The following is a 17,913-nucleotide window of genomic DNA, read 5'->3' on the forward strand; positions in this document are numbered from 1 at the left end:
ATGGGTGGGTGCCCACACCTGAGCCATTCGCCCCTTCCTTAGACTGAAAAGCCAGTCATGCTGGAGCACTGTGTTCTGGACAAAGATCTGACCCCGGGAATATTCTTGACCCATCTTGGAGCCATGTAACTTCAAAGTGAGACATTGTCCACTGCTCATTCCATCCTTCTTGGGAGCTGAGGAGACCCAAACCTCTCCCAGGTATCCGTGGGACAGGGCTCTGGAGGGAGTCAAGGAGGTGGTCAAGGTGGCCTTTCTGAGCCAAAGTACAGCTTCCTCTGTGCCTCCTGAGCTCCGGGGGTCTCCATTATGGAATGATGGACTGAGTAGAAGCTGCCCTACGCATTTGTGCATGAATGGGGGCGGGAGGGGGAAGGATGCCGTGCTCCCCACAACACAGACAGAGCTGAACCACCTAAGGAGTAGACCATTTGTCAGCCAGCGTTTCCTACTGGAAACCCACAGTGCTGAGGAGAGACCCAGACCTGTGGATCATTTCCACACTCCCACTTCTACAGAAAGCCTCTGTCAACTTCCCTGGGCTCAGTCCCTTAGTGTCCCTGTGCAGGCCAACCAGCAGATCTTTACAACTAACCCAACGCTGGACCACCAGGTATGGATGAGCACCAGTAGGTGCCCTAGGCCAGAACAATCTCAGCATGCTGGACCTGGGGGCAGTCCCAGGGCATCATCCAGTCAACTCTCTAGTTCTTGCCCATAACAAAACCAAGAAACAGAGAAGTCAAGACACAACTGGTTAGGGGCAGAGCCAGGATGTGAAACCAGGTCTCTTGACTCCCAACTCACTGCTCCTTCCGCTCCATCCTGCTGCCACCTTAGCATCCGGCCACGGCAAGGGGAGAAGGAGACACACAGTGTAAGAGGAAGCCTAACCTCTTCGGGTCCACACCGGGTACTTACTCCTAACTCCAGGTGGCAGTCTCTCTGCGTGCAGCGTCCACGTGAATGAAATCACAACCGAGGGTTTCCCTGGTGAAATATTTTAAATAAATAAGTGCCTGGTTGTTGAGCCCACTGTGACTTCTGACTCAAGTGCTTCTTAACCGGAAGGTGACACAAGATGATCACCAATGTTCTCATTCAACACACCTTTGTTTTAGGGATTCCACTTTTTCTGCGCCAGCCTGTAGTGTTGGTGAAAGGTACATGTAATTACTGGCTTCTCCCCTGGGTAAGCATGCCACTTAAACAATCTGACTGATAGGCCAGTGCGGAGGAGAAAAAGCGAGATGGCCACACAGAGTACCTCTCCCTTCTTTATATAATAGCCCAAGTCACGCGGAGCGTAATTGCTAATCCAGGACACATGAGGAAGGCACACTGGCTTCCCTGGCAGTCCCTGATTGTTTCTGTGAAGATAAACAGAGGAGGGAAAGGGGTTTCGTGGACAATGGGATGGTGACTGATTCCAGCAGGCTTATCATGGTGGCTCTGAAATCCCAAAGACCGGCCCTCCCCGGCACCCAGGAAGGTGATTGTTCCAGGACGTCTGTGTTCCAGTAAGACCTTCTGTTGTTCTGCGATGGGTCACGCTCAGAGATCTGAAATCTCTGGAAGCTGATCTCCACTTGGCCCTTCCTGATAGAACGCCTTTGGAGAAGGCTGCTGGTCGGCCTCGGCTCTGGGTGGGTGACAGCAATGACAGGCGGCCCCGGGCAGGGGTGCTCAGAGGGAAGGGGACCACTGCCGCTGCTGCCGGAAAGGATGCTCGCTGGGGCTTGATCAGTTTCTACTCGCGAAAACATCCCAGCAGGGAAAAATACCTTTTCAGTTCATTTGTTCCCCTCAACCTTATTTTAAAACCCCAAACAAGCGAGCAAGTAGGGTGCCCTCTGTTCTCATTAATAAAAAAGAAATGATCACAGCACTCGAAACTCCTCGAAGAAAGGTACAACTTACATAGAGAGTGCTGTATAGATGCGATGCCGTTTATCTTCCCGGGAGCGGGAGAGTGAGATTTCTTTATGTAGGATACAAATGGGGGAAATAAGTTCTAGGAGCAAGGTTCTTGCTCGATGTCCAGAACAAAAGCGAGGAGGCAAGATGGGAGCTCTAAGGGTGATTGAGGTGATAGATGTTCGAGTGCAATGCATCACTTGAGCCCACAGAGGGTTTACTTTGTATCTGCCTGGTAGGTTTTTAGATGCAGTTTTATGAGGATACTTAAACTGTGGGTGCTAAAAGTGTAGGTGAAATCCTAGGTTGCCAAGATGAATGTCATTTTCAGCTTCTTCATACAGAAAAATGGTCAGCTGGGCAGAAAATGGTAGCATAATGAGAGGGGGAGGGGCAGGCTCGGGAGCTTGATGTGCGAGGTCAAGAAAAAAGTAAACCCAAAGGACATGAATCAATTTATTCTCTTTTCGTTTTCCATATACTGTTACTTTCCCTTTACTGTCTCATCAAATATTCATTTTCAAGGGCTTGATTCTACTTTATCTTTCTTTCTTTTGTAGTCTGGACTAGTGAGTCAGAGTTTTCAAAGGAATAGGACTCGAAATCAATTATTTGGCTTAATTAGGTTGTATTCATCACGGAGTGATTCTGGAACCGAGCGCTGGCACCTCTGTGCTCCCTGCACCCACCCCCAACTCCAGCCGCCCCTGGCCGGTAGCTTCAGTTTGTGTGGACAGAGTGGCCCAGTTACATGGGGAGGGTTATCTCCCTGAGCTGGTAACACATGAGGGCTCACTGGCTCCACCCGTCATCATTTAGGGTCAGAGTTTCCTAGAAAAGCAGAGATGACGGAACCGACACCCCCTCATTTACCAACCAGGAAACTGGAGACCAGAGGGGGCAGTGAGTTGCCTGAAGCCTTGTAGCCCATCGGGGCCACTTATCTTACATGTCCCTGCCCCTAAACCATCCTGAACATTTTAGTATGCTTGCTTATTCTACTCTTAAATATCTCCAAGGGATTTAAGAGGGGATAGGGGGCGTGGCACCCTCCCTTGGTTGAATCAAGCCTGCATTCAGTGAGGTGCCAGGTGCGGTCCCCAGGTCATCCTCAGTTCCGTCCAGGAGCTGCCTCCTGTGGAGGCAGAGGCTCGTTGTGGGTACCTCACCCACACCCTGCAGAGAGAGCTTTCTGCATAAGAGGGGGCAGAGGCTCCCCTGGGGGAAGGGAGCCAGAGAGCTGAGGGACCGTCATTCAAGCTTCACAGCTGTGGTAAAATCAAGGCAACCACAAGATAGAAACAGGAGGCTTCCGATGAACAGGAACTTTGTGTCTATGCCTTACTTCTCATGCTTGGCCTCGAAGGCATGCCCACTCAGTAGGTAAATCAATTAGCCTGCCTCCCGGAACCCTCTCTCCCCCACAGCCCTCAGTCTCTCCTAAGACACCTCACAGTGCTGGAAGCAGGGAGAAACAGGCCTGGTCACACCAAGAAGAGAAGGGAGAGCTGACAGGTCCTCTGGCATTGTTGCCCACATCTTTCCTGTGTCCCAGAGCCCGAAGAAGGGATTACAGTTGACCCCTGAACAACATTGGGATTAGGGGCACAAAGATCCGATATGACTTTGACTCTCCCAAAACTTAACTACTAATCACCTACTGTTGACCGGAAGCCTTACCGATAACATAAACAGTCAATGAACACATATTTTGTATGTTATGGGAATTCTATACTGCATTCTTACAATAAAGCGAGAGAAAAGAAAATGTTATAAGAAAGTCATAAGGGAGAGAAAATACATTTACAGTGCTGTGCTGTATTTATTTAAAAAAAAAATCCACACACAAGTGGACCCACACAATTTGGACTGTGTTGTTCAAAGGTCAACCGTACTCTGTTTTTAAGGTGACTGCTTTTAGGCTGAGGGGCCATGTGGTGTAAGGATGAAAGCTTTATTTATTTATTTTTTATCAGTAGATTTTCCAATTTTAGACTCTAGACTTCCTAGGCTTGAAGCCTAGGATGAACAAACAACCACCTGGCTTTTTAGGATCTGGACTGGGGTATGAGAGCCTCAAAATGAGGTTTCAAGCTTGCCTGGCTACCCCACATCCCAGCCCCTTGGAGAAAAAGCAGGCCTGGGAGCCACCAGGATGATAATTTGAAGGATCTCACGTTGGTGGAGTTTGGTGGAGGGGACCTGACTGTCAGTATCACTGGAAGGGACATTTTCTTTGCCGTTGAGAGAAATGACTGGCCCAAGATTATACAGCAAGTCCGAAGGGGCCCAGATTGGAGCCCAAGCCTCAGGCCTCCTCCGCAGTGCTCCATGTGTTACGTCTCTGTTGGGATCCTGTCAGAGAGCGTGATACCTCGAAGCCATTCTCTCTCCAGCAATGGGAGAAGCAGCATTCATGGCTGCAGGGTCTTGTGTCTGGCCACCTGCATGGAGCCCATGAAGACTGCCTTGGGACTGCCTGGCTAGAGCCTCAGGGAACATAGTGATTCGACAGGGGTAGAATTTCTTGCCAAGTTCTGATCTCACCCTCTTGGGGCTTTCTCCCCGAGGACCGACTTGGCCCGGGGGTGGGGGGAGCTCTCTGAAAGCATTCCGGGCCTGGCACCATGGAGACGCTGGGCAGGCTTCCTCCGAGTTTTAATTTTCTATTTAGAACTCAGTGTCACTTTCAATATGCTCGACATCCGAGGCTTTCTGTCAGGCAGCTTCCCCCTGTCCTCCTCCATCTCCCTCCTGCTGCTTATACACTGGGCGAGAAGCATGGAGCCCCTACGCACCCTGGGAAGGACCCACGCAGGCGAGGTCACACAGCTGCCGACTGCCATTCTCCAGCCCGAGCGGCCATGCAGCAAACATGCCAAGGGCCGAGCACGACCTCACCCACCTCTTTGAAGGATTTCTTTACCTCCACCAAGGAGTGCCAGTGTGCGATGGGCTTCCGTGGGTACGCCAGCATCTCGTTCCAGTGGTCCCGGCCCAGGCCTTCAGCGTTGATCCCCACGCGGCAGACTCCTATGATCTCATTGTGGCCCACTCTGGGGGAGAAACAAAGGCCCCAGAGCTGCTACTGACCAGACATGCTGTCAGAAGGGGAAGGGTCCTGGAGTCTGGGATTCTGCCCGGCAGGTCTAACTCAGAATGCTGAGCTCTGAAAAGAGATGCTTGGCAGGGCCTCAGAGTGCCAGTGACAGTGAAACTTTGCCCAGCCTCCTTGGGTGGACATGGACTCAGACAGATGACAAAAAGATTATAAACCACTTTGGAATCTCAGGAAATGGTGGGCAGATGGCCTGACTTTGGGCAAAGGGAGAGTTTCAGTCTTTACCCTTCTTTGACTCAGCTAGCACATCATACCCTCGCTCAAGACATCGGCATTTGGAAATAAATTACCCTGCTCTAAGCACCACTTCTCCACACTCCCAACGGCTAGAATGTGATTTATTCACTCAGAAAGAACATCAGTCATCACCGAAATATGTTCAGTGAGCACCTACTATGCCTGAGAACTTGTGCTAAAAATCCTGGCTAGGGGCTTTACTGCATATTTGTTTGTTTGTTTCTCCTTCAGCTGGAGTGACAACTGGATAGAAGGAGTCATGGTGGCTGGGGGTGGGGAGTGGGGGCATTGGAAAACGTTTTTGAGGGCGCCTGGGTGGCTCAGATGGTTAAGCGTCTGCCTTCGGCTCAGGTCATGATCCCGGGGTCCTGGGATCGAGTCCCGCATCAGTCTCCCTGCTAGGCAGGGAGCCTGCTTCTCTCTCTGCCTCTGCCTCTCTCTCTCTCTCTCTGACTCTCATGAATAAATAAATAAAACATTTAAAAAAAAAAAAAAAAGGAAAACGTTTTTGAGCCAGCCTTGATGGAAGAGAGGATTTGGGTAAGTGGAAGAGAAGAAATCCATGCAAGGAAGGGGAAATTAAGTTGGATGATTATGCAGGGTCCAGATTCTGGAAGGCCTTGAGAAACCAGGGGAAGGGCCTGGATTAACAGGAACCACTGATGGTTCTTGGGAGAGGGCAGGTCCCAGAAGAAAGTGATCTTTTAGGAAGGCGTGCCTCTCGTGCGTTGGCTGGCTCGGGTCAGCTGGGCGGCTGCACAGCCATCCCTCAGTGGGAATGGTAGCAGCATCAGAAATGGAGAGGCCAGGTGATCGGACTTGGTGCCAGATGGAGGAACAGGAACCAGCAGGGGCGAATTCAGGGAAACTGATGGGTGGATGAGGCCCTGACAGAAATGGGCCTGCTGGGAAGCAAAGCTTGAGCTTCTGCTCAAGGGTATCCATGCTCTTCCTCAAACTTCTGCACCCTTCTTGGGTAGAGCCAGATTTGAGGCCAATGGGCTCCTGAGCCCCAAACCACAAGGCCCAAGGCCAGGAAACCCTGTACTGCATTGGCATGGGGGTGAGAGGCAGGGAACCGTGGCCCACTGGGACCTGCACCTACCGATCATAATCCATAACCGAGATGAGCAGGCTGACTTGATCCATGTTCTCTGGGGGAATATCAAAGATGATGGCTTCATTGTAGACAGGATTAAGAGTGTTCTTCTTTATGGTTGTCTTCTTCTTCTTCAGTCTCCGTCCATCACAAATCAGGGACACTTTGACATATGGATCTGCGCCAGTGGGGGTGACGGGAAGGGAAGGGAGCATGTTAACCAGATGTCCTGGAACATCATTTGCAGCAGAGGGACGGAAGCCACAGACCTACGGTTGCTCATCAGATGGTATCAGTGGGTTGTTAAGATAATTAAACCACCTTGCATTTATGTAGCACACCTGTCTCTGAGGACACTTCGTGCTTAATAAAACACAGAGTCTATAGCGACCTCAGGATTATTAGGAGAGGGCCTAATGGACTTTCACTAATGGGGGAAGCTGGCCTCAAATCAGACAAGACACCTGCCCGTGGGTATGCGGTTCACGGCCCTACATCCCCGCTCGGCAATGGCCGGCTGGCTCCAGAGAGTGGTGAAGCTGAACAAGTCACCCTTCCTTTCACCTGCTTGGAGTCCTTTCCTCTGGGGGTTTGTCAGCATTATTAACCAAAGGATAAGGGGGGTAAAAATAGAAGTTGATGGCACCCGAGGGGAAGCAGCATGTGAGTAAATGAACAGCGACAATCACAACACTGTTGGTGTCCTCCCCACCTGACAACAGGATTATGGGTCTCATTGTCCCAGCAAGCTCATTTCCAGCTGGCGTCAAGAAGGGCCCTGCTCTCTGCTTCCCCGGAAGCCGTTTCCTGCCCACTTCTGGGCAGAGGAGGTGGATGGAGCTGTGCTGGGGGCCGTGAGAAGGCGGCTTCCTGCGATTCGGGACAGCCCGGTGACATTTCATTGCTCAGTGGGATCTTGGATCCTCTCCATCCCCAGAGGAGGTATCTTTTTACTGAACCTCCACGTGTCTCCCGTCCCTGTCTCTTCTTTAGTTTTCTGAATAGGTATTTCGTGGGCATCCTTCTACCCTGAAATTTTCCACTCATCCGAGGGAAGTGACACCTAGTGTATCTCATAGCCCAGGTGTTTTAGGCACCATTGTAATTGTTATTTATGCTGCTCAGCTCCAGAAATGGGAGGGCGCCTCAGAGGTAATAACAGCTTTTGAGACACTGATGTGCTGAGACAACTTCTTGCCCAGAAGCCAGGGTTCCCAGGAAGCCATCAGGAGGTGTGGGCCGAGCGGCCGCTGCCCAACACCCCAAGGCCTAGGCATGCGGTTCTATGTCCTGGGCACCTGAGCACCCAGCAGGCCCTCACGCTCCCTGGGCATCGATCAGGTGGTAGCTGAGACACCCAGCTATGGGGAAGCTAGAGAGAACTACGACATGTGATCGGAAATGCCTAACCTCGAAGGCATTGCTGTAGACACCCAAAGGAGCTGCCGACTAACTAATGTGACAGGGCAGCTATGCTTTAACCATGGGGGCACTTGGGTTTACGAGGGAGCAGGGGAGACCATGATTAAAGAGCAGGTGTTTAATCAACCTGCTGTCTCCAACGACCCACTTGGAAGGTTCCTCTCTCGCGGGTGTTTTCAGTAAAAAGGAAGGCGGAGTCCTTCCTAGAACTCTAGTCTAGAGTTCTAGAACCTCTGTGAGACAGCTTTCTGGTGTCGGTGGGCTCCATTCTCTATGGATATACCCAGGGCAGTGTTCCGGCCCGAGCAGTCAGGTGGGGCAAGCTTGCTCCAAGACCCATCACTAACATGACAACGTCTACACTCCATAAGGAGGACACAGCCTTGGAAAGTGTCTTCAGGCTTGAGGCTGCTTGAGTGCTGCCCCAATACCTGCCATGCCCATTTCCATGTGCTCCCACAGCCCAGCAGAGTCCCATGCCACCAGGCTTGGAAAAATATGACAGAGCCACCTGTCCCGGAGGCCACTAGGCAGATGCCTTATTACCGACTGGGAGATTCTCAGCTTCCTTCTCCAACTCTGTTCACTCCTACGAGGCATATCCATTTATAAAACTCAGTGGGTGTAGCTCCCTTGAAGAAACCATCAGTCTCGTGATTGTCCAAGAGGCTAAGCAGAGAGATGACTGTTCCTTAGGATTCTCTGGGGCAAAAAATGTGTGGCTTCCAGTGGAATGCTGGCTCTATAAGACCTTGGAGGGTGTTTGCTCTCTCACCGCCTGTGATGTTCAGTGCAGCTGAGGGAGGGAGGGCAAAGCCTGGCATTTCAGCCCCACAGTCATGGGAACCAACATAGTTCAGCATTCAGTATGCGCCAAGCACTGTGCTGAGATTTATGTACCTCGTGTCTTTTAAGCTTCCCACCAATGCCATAAAATATCTATCATCGTCATCCCCTTTCTTGGATAGGGAGATGGAGGCTAGAGAGATTCAGATTTGAACCTAGGTCTGTCTGACTCCCAAGTTTACACTTTAAACCACTAGACTCAAATCAGTACAGACCAGCTGTGGAGGAGATGGGTGCTTTTACTCACCACCCTTTTGTGGTGTCCTGATCCTTATTATTATTTTGTGTTATTTTCATTGTCATCGTTCCAGTGGATGGGCTTAGGGAATTGATTCATGACTAGTTATGGAATACATTCCATTGATTAAAAACATACAAAAATCCCTGTCTTCATTGTGCTTACACTCTAGAGAAAGGATACGAGACAATAAACATAATAAATAAGTAAATTACATAGGAAGTTAGAAGGTCAGGTAGCACAAGACCCTCAGGTTTGGCGGTCAATGTCATAGAAATCAAGGACAGGCAATAAGCTCCATTCACTCCCTGCTTTAGCCCAATATCCAAGCAGTCTGGGCCGAAGGCAACATGAAACTCATCCTCAAAAACAGGAGATCTAGTTTGAGAGGCCCCTGGCATGCATGCCCACACTGTTTCACCCTCTGACAAGGCTCCTCGTGCTATCCCTTCATTCATTCAAAACATATTTATTCAATGCCTATTGTGTTGCATGCACTGTTCCAGACACTTGCTTACATCTGTGAACCAAACAGACAGAAATCCCTAACAAAAAGAGGACCCCTGAATTGTCAGAATCAAGCTGCGATTTAATAGCAGATTCCAAACCCAGGTAGAAAAGAGGGTCAATTGCAAAAGGGAGATTAGAATTTAGCGTGAGAAAAATCTCTCCCCCCAACCCTCTGATGTGGAACGGCCCTTATGGTTACCTCAGTGGCTTCGCCATAAGCTCTCTCTAGCACATCAATTTAATTACTCCAGAGAAGATAGTGTGGGGACTTAGGCAGCAAAATCCTATTTCCCTCAGCAGCCTTGAGAGTCCTCAGTGAATTTCTCTCCTCAGCATGCACTTATTTTGATACTAAAATGGAATCTACATTGGCTGTAGTTTTGGAGGAAGCCGACTTGCTGGGGCCTGAGAGCTCTGCACATGTCGGAAGAGGCTCTTCAAGCTCTCCCACCACGCCCTCCCCGAAGAGCTTCAGTGGAAGGAGAGGCATTAGGGTGGGCGCGATCTTGGGGAGCGTTTGGCCTGGAAGACATGAATGCTGCACAGAGACAGTGGGGGCTGGGAGCAGAGGCTCCCAGGGGGTCAAAGCGGCAACAAATACACGTTGCTTTAGCGTTTTCCAACCAGCTTCCCCGAAACCTCATTTTTCAAGGTCTAATACCTCATGTCCTTCCAACTACACCAAGTTGCACGTGGGCCTGGAGGTGTGCAACTGGACCCAATCCCCTTTTATGGCAACTGTGACGATACTAAGGAGTTTTCCAGGCAAATAAATAATGAATAAAAGGAAAAATTGGCACGTCTGGAGTGGTTTTACACTGGAAATCTAATCCATCAGAAGAGCCTCTTGGGTGATGGGTCCAGGGAAACAAGCCTTTTCCTACATTTGCAACTCTGAGTGCAGCCAGGCTGCTCTGCGCCTCTGCTCTTCGGGACACTTCACCCCATTTCTCTTCTCGGGCTAATGTGAGCCGACAGGGGGAAGGAAGCTCCTGGGACTCAAACTAAGCCTCTGTTGTATCAAAACTCAAATACCTTCTCTGACAATGACTTGCAGAATCATGGAAAAGGATCTGTCTCAGCAGCGGCCCCCAAGCAAGCCTTGGCTCAGTTGCTAGAACAGGACTGTTTCTGTACCTAACAGCAATCCTGGTGCTGAGGCTGGGGCCAGGAGCCCCGCAGGAAAAACTCAAAGTACAAATACACTTGGTTTTGCAGCGGCTTTGCCCCTTTGACTAGGTCTGCGGGGCTGCGTGGGGCTGTGCTGACCTACAAACATTTACACACTCAAACTTGACAAAACCCTCGAAAGTCCTGGGGCCTCGTATAACTAGAAAGATTTTCCGTATTTTTTTTTTTCTCCTACGTCTTTACTTCTTATTCTCTCTCTCCTTTGAGGGAAAATGATAGGAGGAGCTAATGTCTACTGAGCGTATATTATGTGTCTGGCACAACTCTAAGCACCTACACGAATGAACTCATTTATCCCTTAAAGCAACCTGCATAAGTTATTTTTTCCAGATTCGGAAATCAAAGCATTGCACAGCGAGGAAGGGACAGAACTGGGATTGGAATCCAGAGCTGGTGCTCCTCTTCTAAGAGTACTGACAGTTCTTCTCCCTTCTCTCTAAGCATCTTTCCAGGTGCTAACGTCTGGGTGGCTGGCAGGCCACTTGGGGAGGAGAGGTACCTGAGTAGCCTGTGATGTCCATTGCCTTGAGGTTCCGACATTTGATCACTGTGAGGGTGAGCCGGCCCGCTGTGGGCAGGTAGCACAAGGAGAACATGATCTCTCCCAGATCCACGCTTTCCTGCAAAGAAGCAGACAAGAGGGCAGATGAGAGGCACACGGCTCCCAGGGCCACTGCCGCGGGCCACTCTGGGGCCCAGGAGAAGGCTCTTTGAGGCAGAGTACCACATCTTTTGGACCCGAGGGTCTGGCCTCCATGCTGGGAGTACCTGGGAATAAAAGACAATGATAACGATATTGCCTCTTCAGTAGAATCTGCCCCGTGCATTGTTCCTTCTCAACTCTGCTCAGGTGCTGGTCCCGGTCCTTGCCATCCTGCTGTGTCCTGCCCTGCCCTCCATGTGCCCCTTGGCTGTAGCCTCGAGACCAGCAGCCCCGGAGTGGCCCAGTCCCATTCCCCTCCAGCTCGCCCTTCTTGGCCGTTGGTCCCCTTGACCCCACACCCCAGCCCCCTGCCTGGCTGTGGTCATGACAGCGTCCTGCACAAGACACCCTCCGGCCATCCAGCGCTCTCTCCCGGCAGGTCTTCCAGCCCCCAGCTCGTTGTTCCTCACAAGTCCCTCTGCCCAGCAGCTTCCCCACCTCTCCAGAGACCTGCCCAGCTCTCTAACTTCCAGACCTCGGCACGAAAGCACAAGGGATCGTGACCTGGCTCAGGCCATGCTGCCCACCAAGGAGATGTGCACTCCCCATCCCAGGTCTGTGCCACGTCTCCATGTCTCGGATCCACCTTGTCCTTTTTCCCTCAGATGTGATCATCCTTCAAATATGACCCGGCAGGGACTATACACTCTGCTACCTCGCCTGCCCCCTGGGGCTCCGAATCCTAGGAAGTTTCTCAGTAATGGGGAAGATGAAAACTTCAAAGAGGGTAAGCATGTCTGTCTGTCAAGTTAAATAGCACTTTGCCGGACTGCTTCCTCTCCCTGCTCCCCACTTGATGAAGGAGGATGCTGTTGCTGCCAGACCTCCCCCCAGGCTCTGAGGCTGGCCTGGTGCCCCCAACCCCTGACACTGGGTGGAGGAAGAGGGCACGGTTTGGAGTGGCTCTGATTTCAGATGGGGCCATCCACTGGCTCATTCATTCGTTCAGTCAATCAACCAATGTTCACTCAGCACCTGCTGTGTGCAGGTGTTGTTCTGGGTGCTAGAGATATGGGAAAGAACAAAATACAACACCCCCCCACCCTCCTGCCCCGACTGCCCTTACGGAGCTTACATTTTACTTGGGCACAGGACAAGAAAAAAAGATAAAAAGACCGTTCAAAGTATCAAGGAGAAAAATGTAAGGCAGGGCAGGAGGATGTGTAATGCACATAGGGGGAGGCTTAGTTGTTTGAATTTTAGACAGGCTGGCCAGGGAAGGCCTCCCTGAGGAGGCGATGTGTGAGAAAGAGAGCAGTCAAGGGTGACACCAAGGTTTTTGTTCCCTCTCCTCACAAAGAACCCCCCTTGACCGGGGACTCCTAGAGACACCTGATACCTGGCCCCAGCTGGAGACAATCCAAGCCTCTCCCATCACCCGCCAGAGCATGTGGTCCCAGGGCTCTCCTCTAGGTGGAACTGGTACCCACCCTCGCCCTAGCGCGAGATTCAGTCTTGGTCTTTAAATCCCAGAGTAGCAGAAGGGGAAACACCCAGCTCCCCAGGAGGGGGTCTGGCTGGGGCAGAGCTGTATGCTCTGTAGAGGCGGGACCCCCTCCAGCACACAGAACCCCGTGGCGCCACACAGCTGGGAGCTGAGACCCACACCTACGAGCTCCTATGCGCGCATCAACTCTGTGAGGCGGGGAGTGTTGTCCTTATTCCCTCCACTTCACAGACTCAAGAGCTCAGTGTTCAAACTCAGGTCTCGAAGCTCTGCCCAGGCTTACACAGCTGGTGGGAGATGCAGCTGGACTCTCGACTCAGGAGAGCGCTCCTCAAACTCTCCATCTTGGAGCACCTTCCAGCTGACCCAGGGAGCACCCCAAGGTGACCCTGGCTCCTCTAGACCTTGGCTCCGTGCTCTGTGGCGAGGACACAGTCCCTCCCTCAACACACACATGGTCTCGTGGGGTGTACCAGTTAGAAGAAGGTGCCAGGGTCCCCATCTCCCTCAGGTGTGGCTCCTCTCTCCCTGGTCCCCTAGTCCAAAGAGGGAGACACAGGAAACAGCCCTGTGACATGGTGTTGAGGGAGTGTGACCTTTCCATCAATGTAGCAGGTCCCCGGTGCACCTGGCTGAAAGTTCTATCTCTGACCAAGGCACTGAGGTACAAGGGGGCCCCTGGCTCGCTTTATTTCCCTCATAACCCGCCTAGGTTCATTCCTGCCCAAAGTTAGAGAAACCTTTCAGATTCAGTAACAGCGAGAAGAACTAACACTCTTATGTGTCTGCCATATGCCAAGTCTGTTGCCAAATGATCTCAGTGAGTCTTACCACAGCCCTACAAGCTAGGTGCTCTTATCATCCCCACTGCAAACAGGAGGAAAGGACTGTTTGGTGAAGGGAAGTAGCTGGCCCAAGTTAAGTAACTTGCGCGACTAGTGAGTGCTCTGGTGCCCATTTATATAGATCAAGCCTGCTGCTTCAACACCCCAGTGGCTCCCCTTGTTCGGCTTCTGGAATCAAGGCCCATCTTCTTAGCTTGCATTGAGGCCCCTCAACAATGGGGTCCCGTCTTACTACCTCACCTGATTATTTTCTCTATTCCTCTATGACAATCCTCTGCTCCACAGGGCTGATGTAGCTTTGGTCCCTTTTGCCAGAATGTTCCTCCTCTTGTCTTGGCATAGACAATCTTATGCATCTTGCAGGGGTCCTCACCCAGGGTCCAGCCCACAGAGAGCATCTCTCCCCCACACCCCTGTAGCACCTTCTGCCCCTGAGCCACAGGTGTTACCAAGTCCCCCCCTCTGCTGCCGCCGTGCCCTCCCACCAGCATCTGGTGACTGGAGGCCCCTCTGGGGCTAGGCCTTGCTTTACACCTACTTGTGCTTCAGAGGTGGCCCGAGCACGAGAGGAACTACATGAATGCAGGTAGAAACACATGGTCATATCTTAGCCAGGAGAGCCCTGGAAGGAATGGTTCTCCACGTCAATGTTGCCATCAGGGCCGGGCCTGGAAGGAATCCTGTGGCCCCTCTGAAGGGACTGGTTTCTCTACCACTGTCATCCTGCGATGCAGAGTGGCCCTTTTAAGGGCTGTCTTAATTTGGGAGAGTCTGAGTTGATTTGTTTATGGACTCAGGAGACTGGCTTGGGGTGTGGGAGATCTCTCGGGGTAAATGGAATCAAGTGCAGCTCTGCACCGCTCTCAAGGATGGCTCCCTCCAGGGGAGCACCGACCCAGCAGGGCCCCCTCTTTTCTGCAGGGGTGCCCTTTCTTGGACAGGACTGTGGCAGTTGGACAGCACGCGGGTGTTGAGTCTACAGCATGGGGTGGGGCTCTCTACCCCCACCCTGGTCCCTGCTCCCGACCGTGAACTCCTTTCTCCATCCATAGGAAAGGGAACAAGCCAAGATCCCCCCATGACTTGCAGGCGGAGAGAAAACAGGAGTCAAGGGGCCTGCAGCTGGGCCCAGGACCTTCTGCCGTGGGTGACTGGGCCTCATGGGGCCTGACCACAAGTTGGTTGCCCTTGGCTCAATGATCAAGGGGGGTGTTGTTCCCCTGTACATGCAGGCAGCAGAGGCCTGGCCTGTTTGATAAAGGAAAATAAACAGGTTACTTTTGAGTAAATAGAGGGATGGGGGGCTAAGCAAACAGAGAGTCAGCTTTTCCTGGCAGCCACCTCCCTCTCTGGAAAGCTGGGCCCCAGCTCAGCCCCCTTGGGTGGTCTTGCCAGATCCTTGCTCTGCCCCACCCCCTTTCTTAGGAGGTTTCAGCCCCAGATCCTATATTCCTTGCCAGCCTTTTATCCTCATTAGTGATGCCTGAGACTTTGGCTTTAATAAAACCAGGGTGACCAGGGGCTGCAGAACAGCCCGCACATTATTGCTTTCATCTTCACTGGCTGTCAGGGGAGGCCACCTTAGGGCCCCTGATTGGTAATGAGCTCCCCAGTGATGGAGAGGTCACTGCTGTCCAGAAATGGGCAGAAACGAACTTGGCCCTCTCGACTGCTAACCTGCAGGCTGAGGGGGCAGATGGGGGCCCAGGAGCAGTTGGCTTTCAGTCCTGGCTAGAGTTTGGAGGGGGCAGACCTGCTGCCAGGGGAGGGACAGCCAGGGTGTTGGCTCCTGGAAAAGTCTGCCCTTAGGTGCAACCCGTCCACCTGATACCAGCCCTCTCCCCTGGCTGCAGTGCCCAGGCGTCTGGGCAGTAAGATTCTGAAAGTCCCATCCACGGCATGCCATTGCTCTTGCTGGTTCCCCAGTAGGCTGTCTGCAACAGCATTTCCTTCTCTTCGATGCACGCACAGAACCCTAAGCATAGAAGAGAATTCCTATCTGTGGGCTGCCCAGGAAAAAGCAGTGAACCACAAGTCAGGAGACTTGGGCTTCGTCCCTCAGCCTCCAACCAGCCACGAGAACTTGGGCATTTCATTTCTCATCTCTGTAAAATGAGATGATCGTCCTAAATGTTCTAGCCCCCAGGTCCCTCCCTGCCAGCCATACAAACCGAGGATTCACACTGGAAAACCTACCATCAACATCACCAGTTGAGATGGCCCAAGGATGCCTGACTTGTCTATCGCCCGCCTCAAGGAATCTAGCAACTTCGCCTTGAAATCCAAATGCGCTCATTCCTTCGGTCCCCGCTGCCCCCAAGTGTTTGATTCTTCTCCAGGGCTAGCCGCCTTCTCTTCCTCCCAAATAGGCAATGAGTGGCGTCCATGCTCCGTGTCTGTCTGGGAATCCAGACTGAGCGAAGCAAGAATCATGCTTCCCCATCTCTTAGAGAACACTTCTTGTCTCTTAATCATTAAGTGGCTTGTCTGAATCTCTCATCATCAGCAGAGAAGCATCCACTATACTTTTAGGAAGGCCACAGGAGACCTAAAGGATCTCTGAAGCACGGGGCAGGAAGTGCTGTTAAGCTACCCCAGGGCAGGGGGGCCTGGAAGAGAGACACTTGGCTCCAGTGGGTAGAAAAACATCCAGTGAGCAATCCCTCTGTGAAGGCCTGAGGCTTGGAATCAGGGGCAGAGCTGAGTCAGAGATGGAGTCTGGCACTTGGGGCTGGGCCATTTCCTCTGCACTCTGCCCCCAAAGTACCACAGACCTCCTCTTCCATAGCCCAGGCCACCACCGTAACTTTCCTGGTGCTCATGGGGATTATGTGACAAATGCTGTGTTCTCCTTAGATTGTGGGCTCTTTGAGGGCAGAGATGGGGTCTGGGTTCACTCGTCATCATACCTGTCGTGTCTTGCCCAGGGCCTGATCCATAGTCAATGCTCAGTAAATACTGGGGGGCAGGTTAGACAGAGTGGTCGGGAAGGCGGTCAGACCTGAACAAGGGAGGGGGCAGCCAGCCACCAGGAAGAAGAGGTGAGCAGTGCCTCTGGAAACATGCTGGTTTGGGGCAGTGAGCTGGAGAGCAGCAGGGACCAGGATGGGGCAGGGGAAGGGGGGTGGGGAGCCAAGGGAGGCAGAGCCAGATCTCAGAGGCCTTGAAAGAGGTTTGCATTTTATTCCCTGTGAAAAGCAGAGATGTCAGCAGGCTTGTGGAGAGAGAATGGCAGGGGAAGAGGGGAAGCCAGAGTAGCCCAGCTTCGGCGCCCCCTCACAGACACCACACCTAGCCCTCCGTGCTGTTCTGCCTTCCGAGTGTCCCCCCCGACCCTGGGGACTCTCCCCACCTCCCTTCTGCACAACCTCAACTCTGACCCACACCACGCTTGCCCGGACCTCTGAGCTTTCTGACCTCCCTTCCCTGCCTATCCCCTCTGACCTATCCTCCTGGCTGTAAACAGGGGGCTGTTCTCCTGCTCCAAATCCTTCAATGGCTCCCCATTTTAGACCCGTTTTGTAGATGGAAAACCTCTTCTTCATCCGGAAGTGCAAATACGTACAACAGATAAAATGTGGCTCAGAGACGGGACACGCAGGGCTCCTACCTTCAACCCCTCAGCGCACCTCCTTGAGCTTCCAGGAGTCAGCCTGAGCATCACACAGAATCACGTAGCACTGGGGCGCCTGGGTGGCTCAGTCATTAAGCGTCTGCCTTCGGCTCAGGTCATGATCCCAGGCTCCTGGGATCGAGTCCCACATCGGGCTCCCTGCTCCGAGGGAAGCCGGCTTCTCCCTCTCCCCCTCCCCCTACTTGTGTTCCCTCTCTTGCTGGGTCTCTCTCTATCAAATGAATAAATAAAATCTTAAAAAAAAAAATCAAGTAACATTCAAGTGTCTTCATGATTTGGCTTTGCCAGTCATTCTGCTTCAAGTGCCCTAGCACAGACCATTCTGTCCTAAGTGCCTAAGCTCCATATAATCTTCACCTAAGTCTACGAGAGGGGCGCTCTTACTGTCCCCATTCCCCACATGGTTCCCTCCTCCTGGGTTGCCTGCTCTCACTCCCCTGGTCTGACTGGGGGTCCCCATTGCCCCTGGGTTGAAAGATCAAGTGTTACAAATGCTTTGAAGCAAAGGCGGGGCGTTTCTGAGGCTCAATCAGCAGGTTCTAGTGATCCGCTGGATGATGGGGCTGCAGGGGAGGAGAGCAGAGACTGACACCCTGCCCGCCCAGCGCCCCCAGGCTGGCTCCGCTCTCTGCTGGGAGTGCATCCAAGGGGTGGGTGTGCTCCTTCCCCGGCTGCTTCCAGGACTCCCACTGTGAGCCCGGGG

The 17,913-nt window shown here is 52.3% G+C and overlaps 1 protein-coding gene across 5 annotated transcripts in view; it reads right to left on the reverse strand.

The window, feature by feature from the left end:
- SYT6 (synaptotagmin 6) overlaps window positions 1-17,913 on the reverse strand; it is a 57,720-nt gene that overhangs the window by 3,397 nt on the left and 36,410 nt on the right. For 2 of the 5 annotated variants that reach the window (XR_014144103.1, XR_014144104.1), the window contains 4 exons: window positions 11,081-11,201; window positions 6,381-6,552; window positions 4,844-4,973; window positions 922-990 (listed from right to left, as the gene is read on the reverse strand). Coding sequence is in view for 2 of the 5 variants with exons in the window: in XM_081815714.1 (XP_081671840.1) it covers window positions 4,823-4,973; window positions 6,381-6,552; window positions 11,081-11,201 (444 nt within the window). In the remaining 3 variants the exon portion in view is untranslated. Of the gene's footprint in view, window positions 1-921; window positions 991-4,822; window positions 4,974-6,380; window positions 6,553-11,080; window positions 11,202-17,913 lie in introns of all 5 variants that reach the window. The other 3 variants (XM_081815714.1, XM_081815713.1, XR_014144102.1) reach the window with 2 other exon arrangements.

Source organism: Leptonychotes weddellii, chromosome 4 (assembly GCF_054177405.1).
Source record: "Leptonychotes weddellii isolate Sample4059 chromosome 4, ASM5417740v2, whole genome shotgun sequence".
NCBI lineage: Eukaryota > Metazoa > Chordata > Mammalia > Carnivora > Phocidae > Leptonychotes > Leptonychotes weddellii.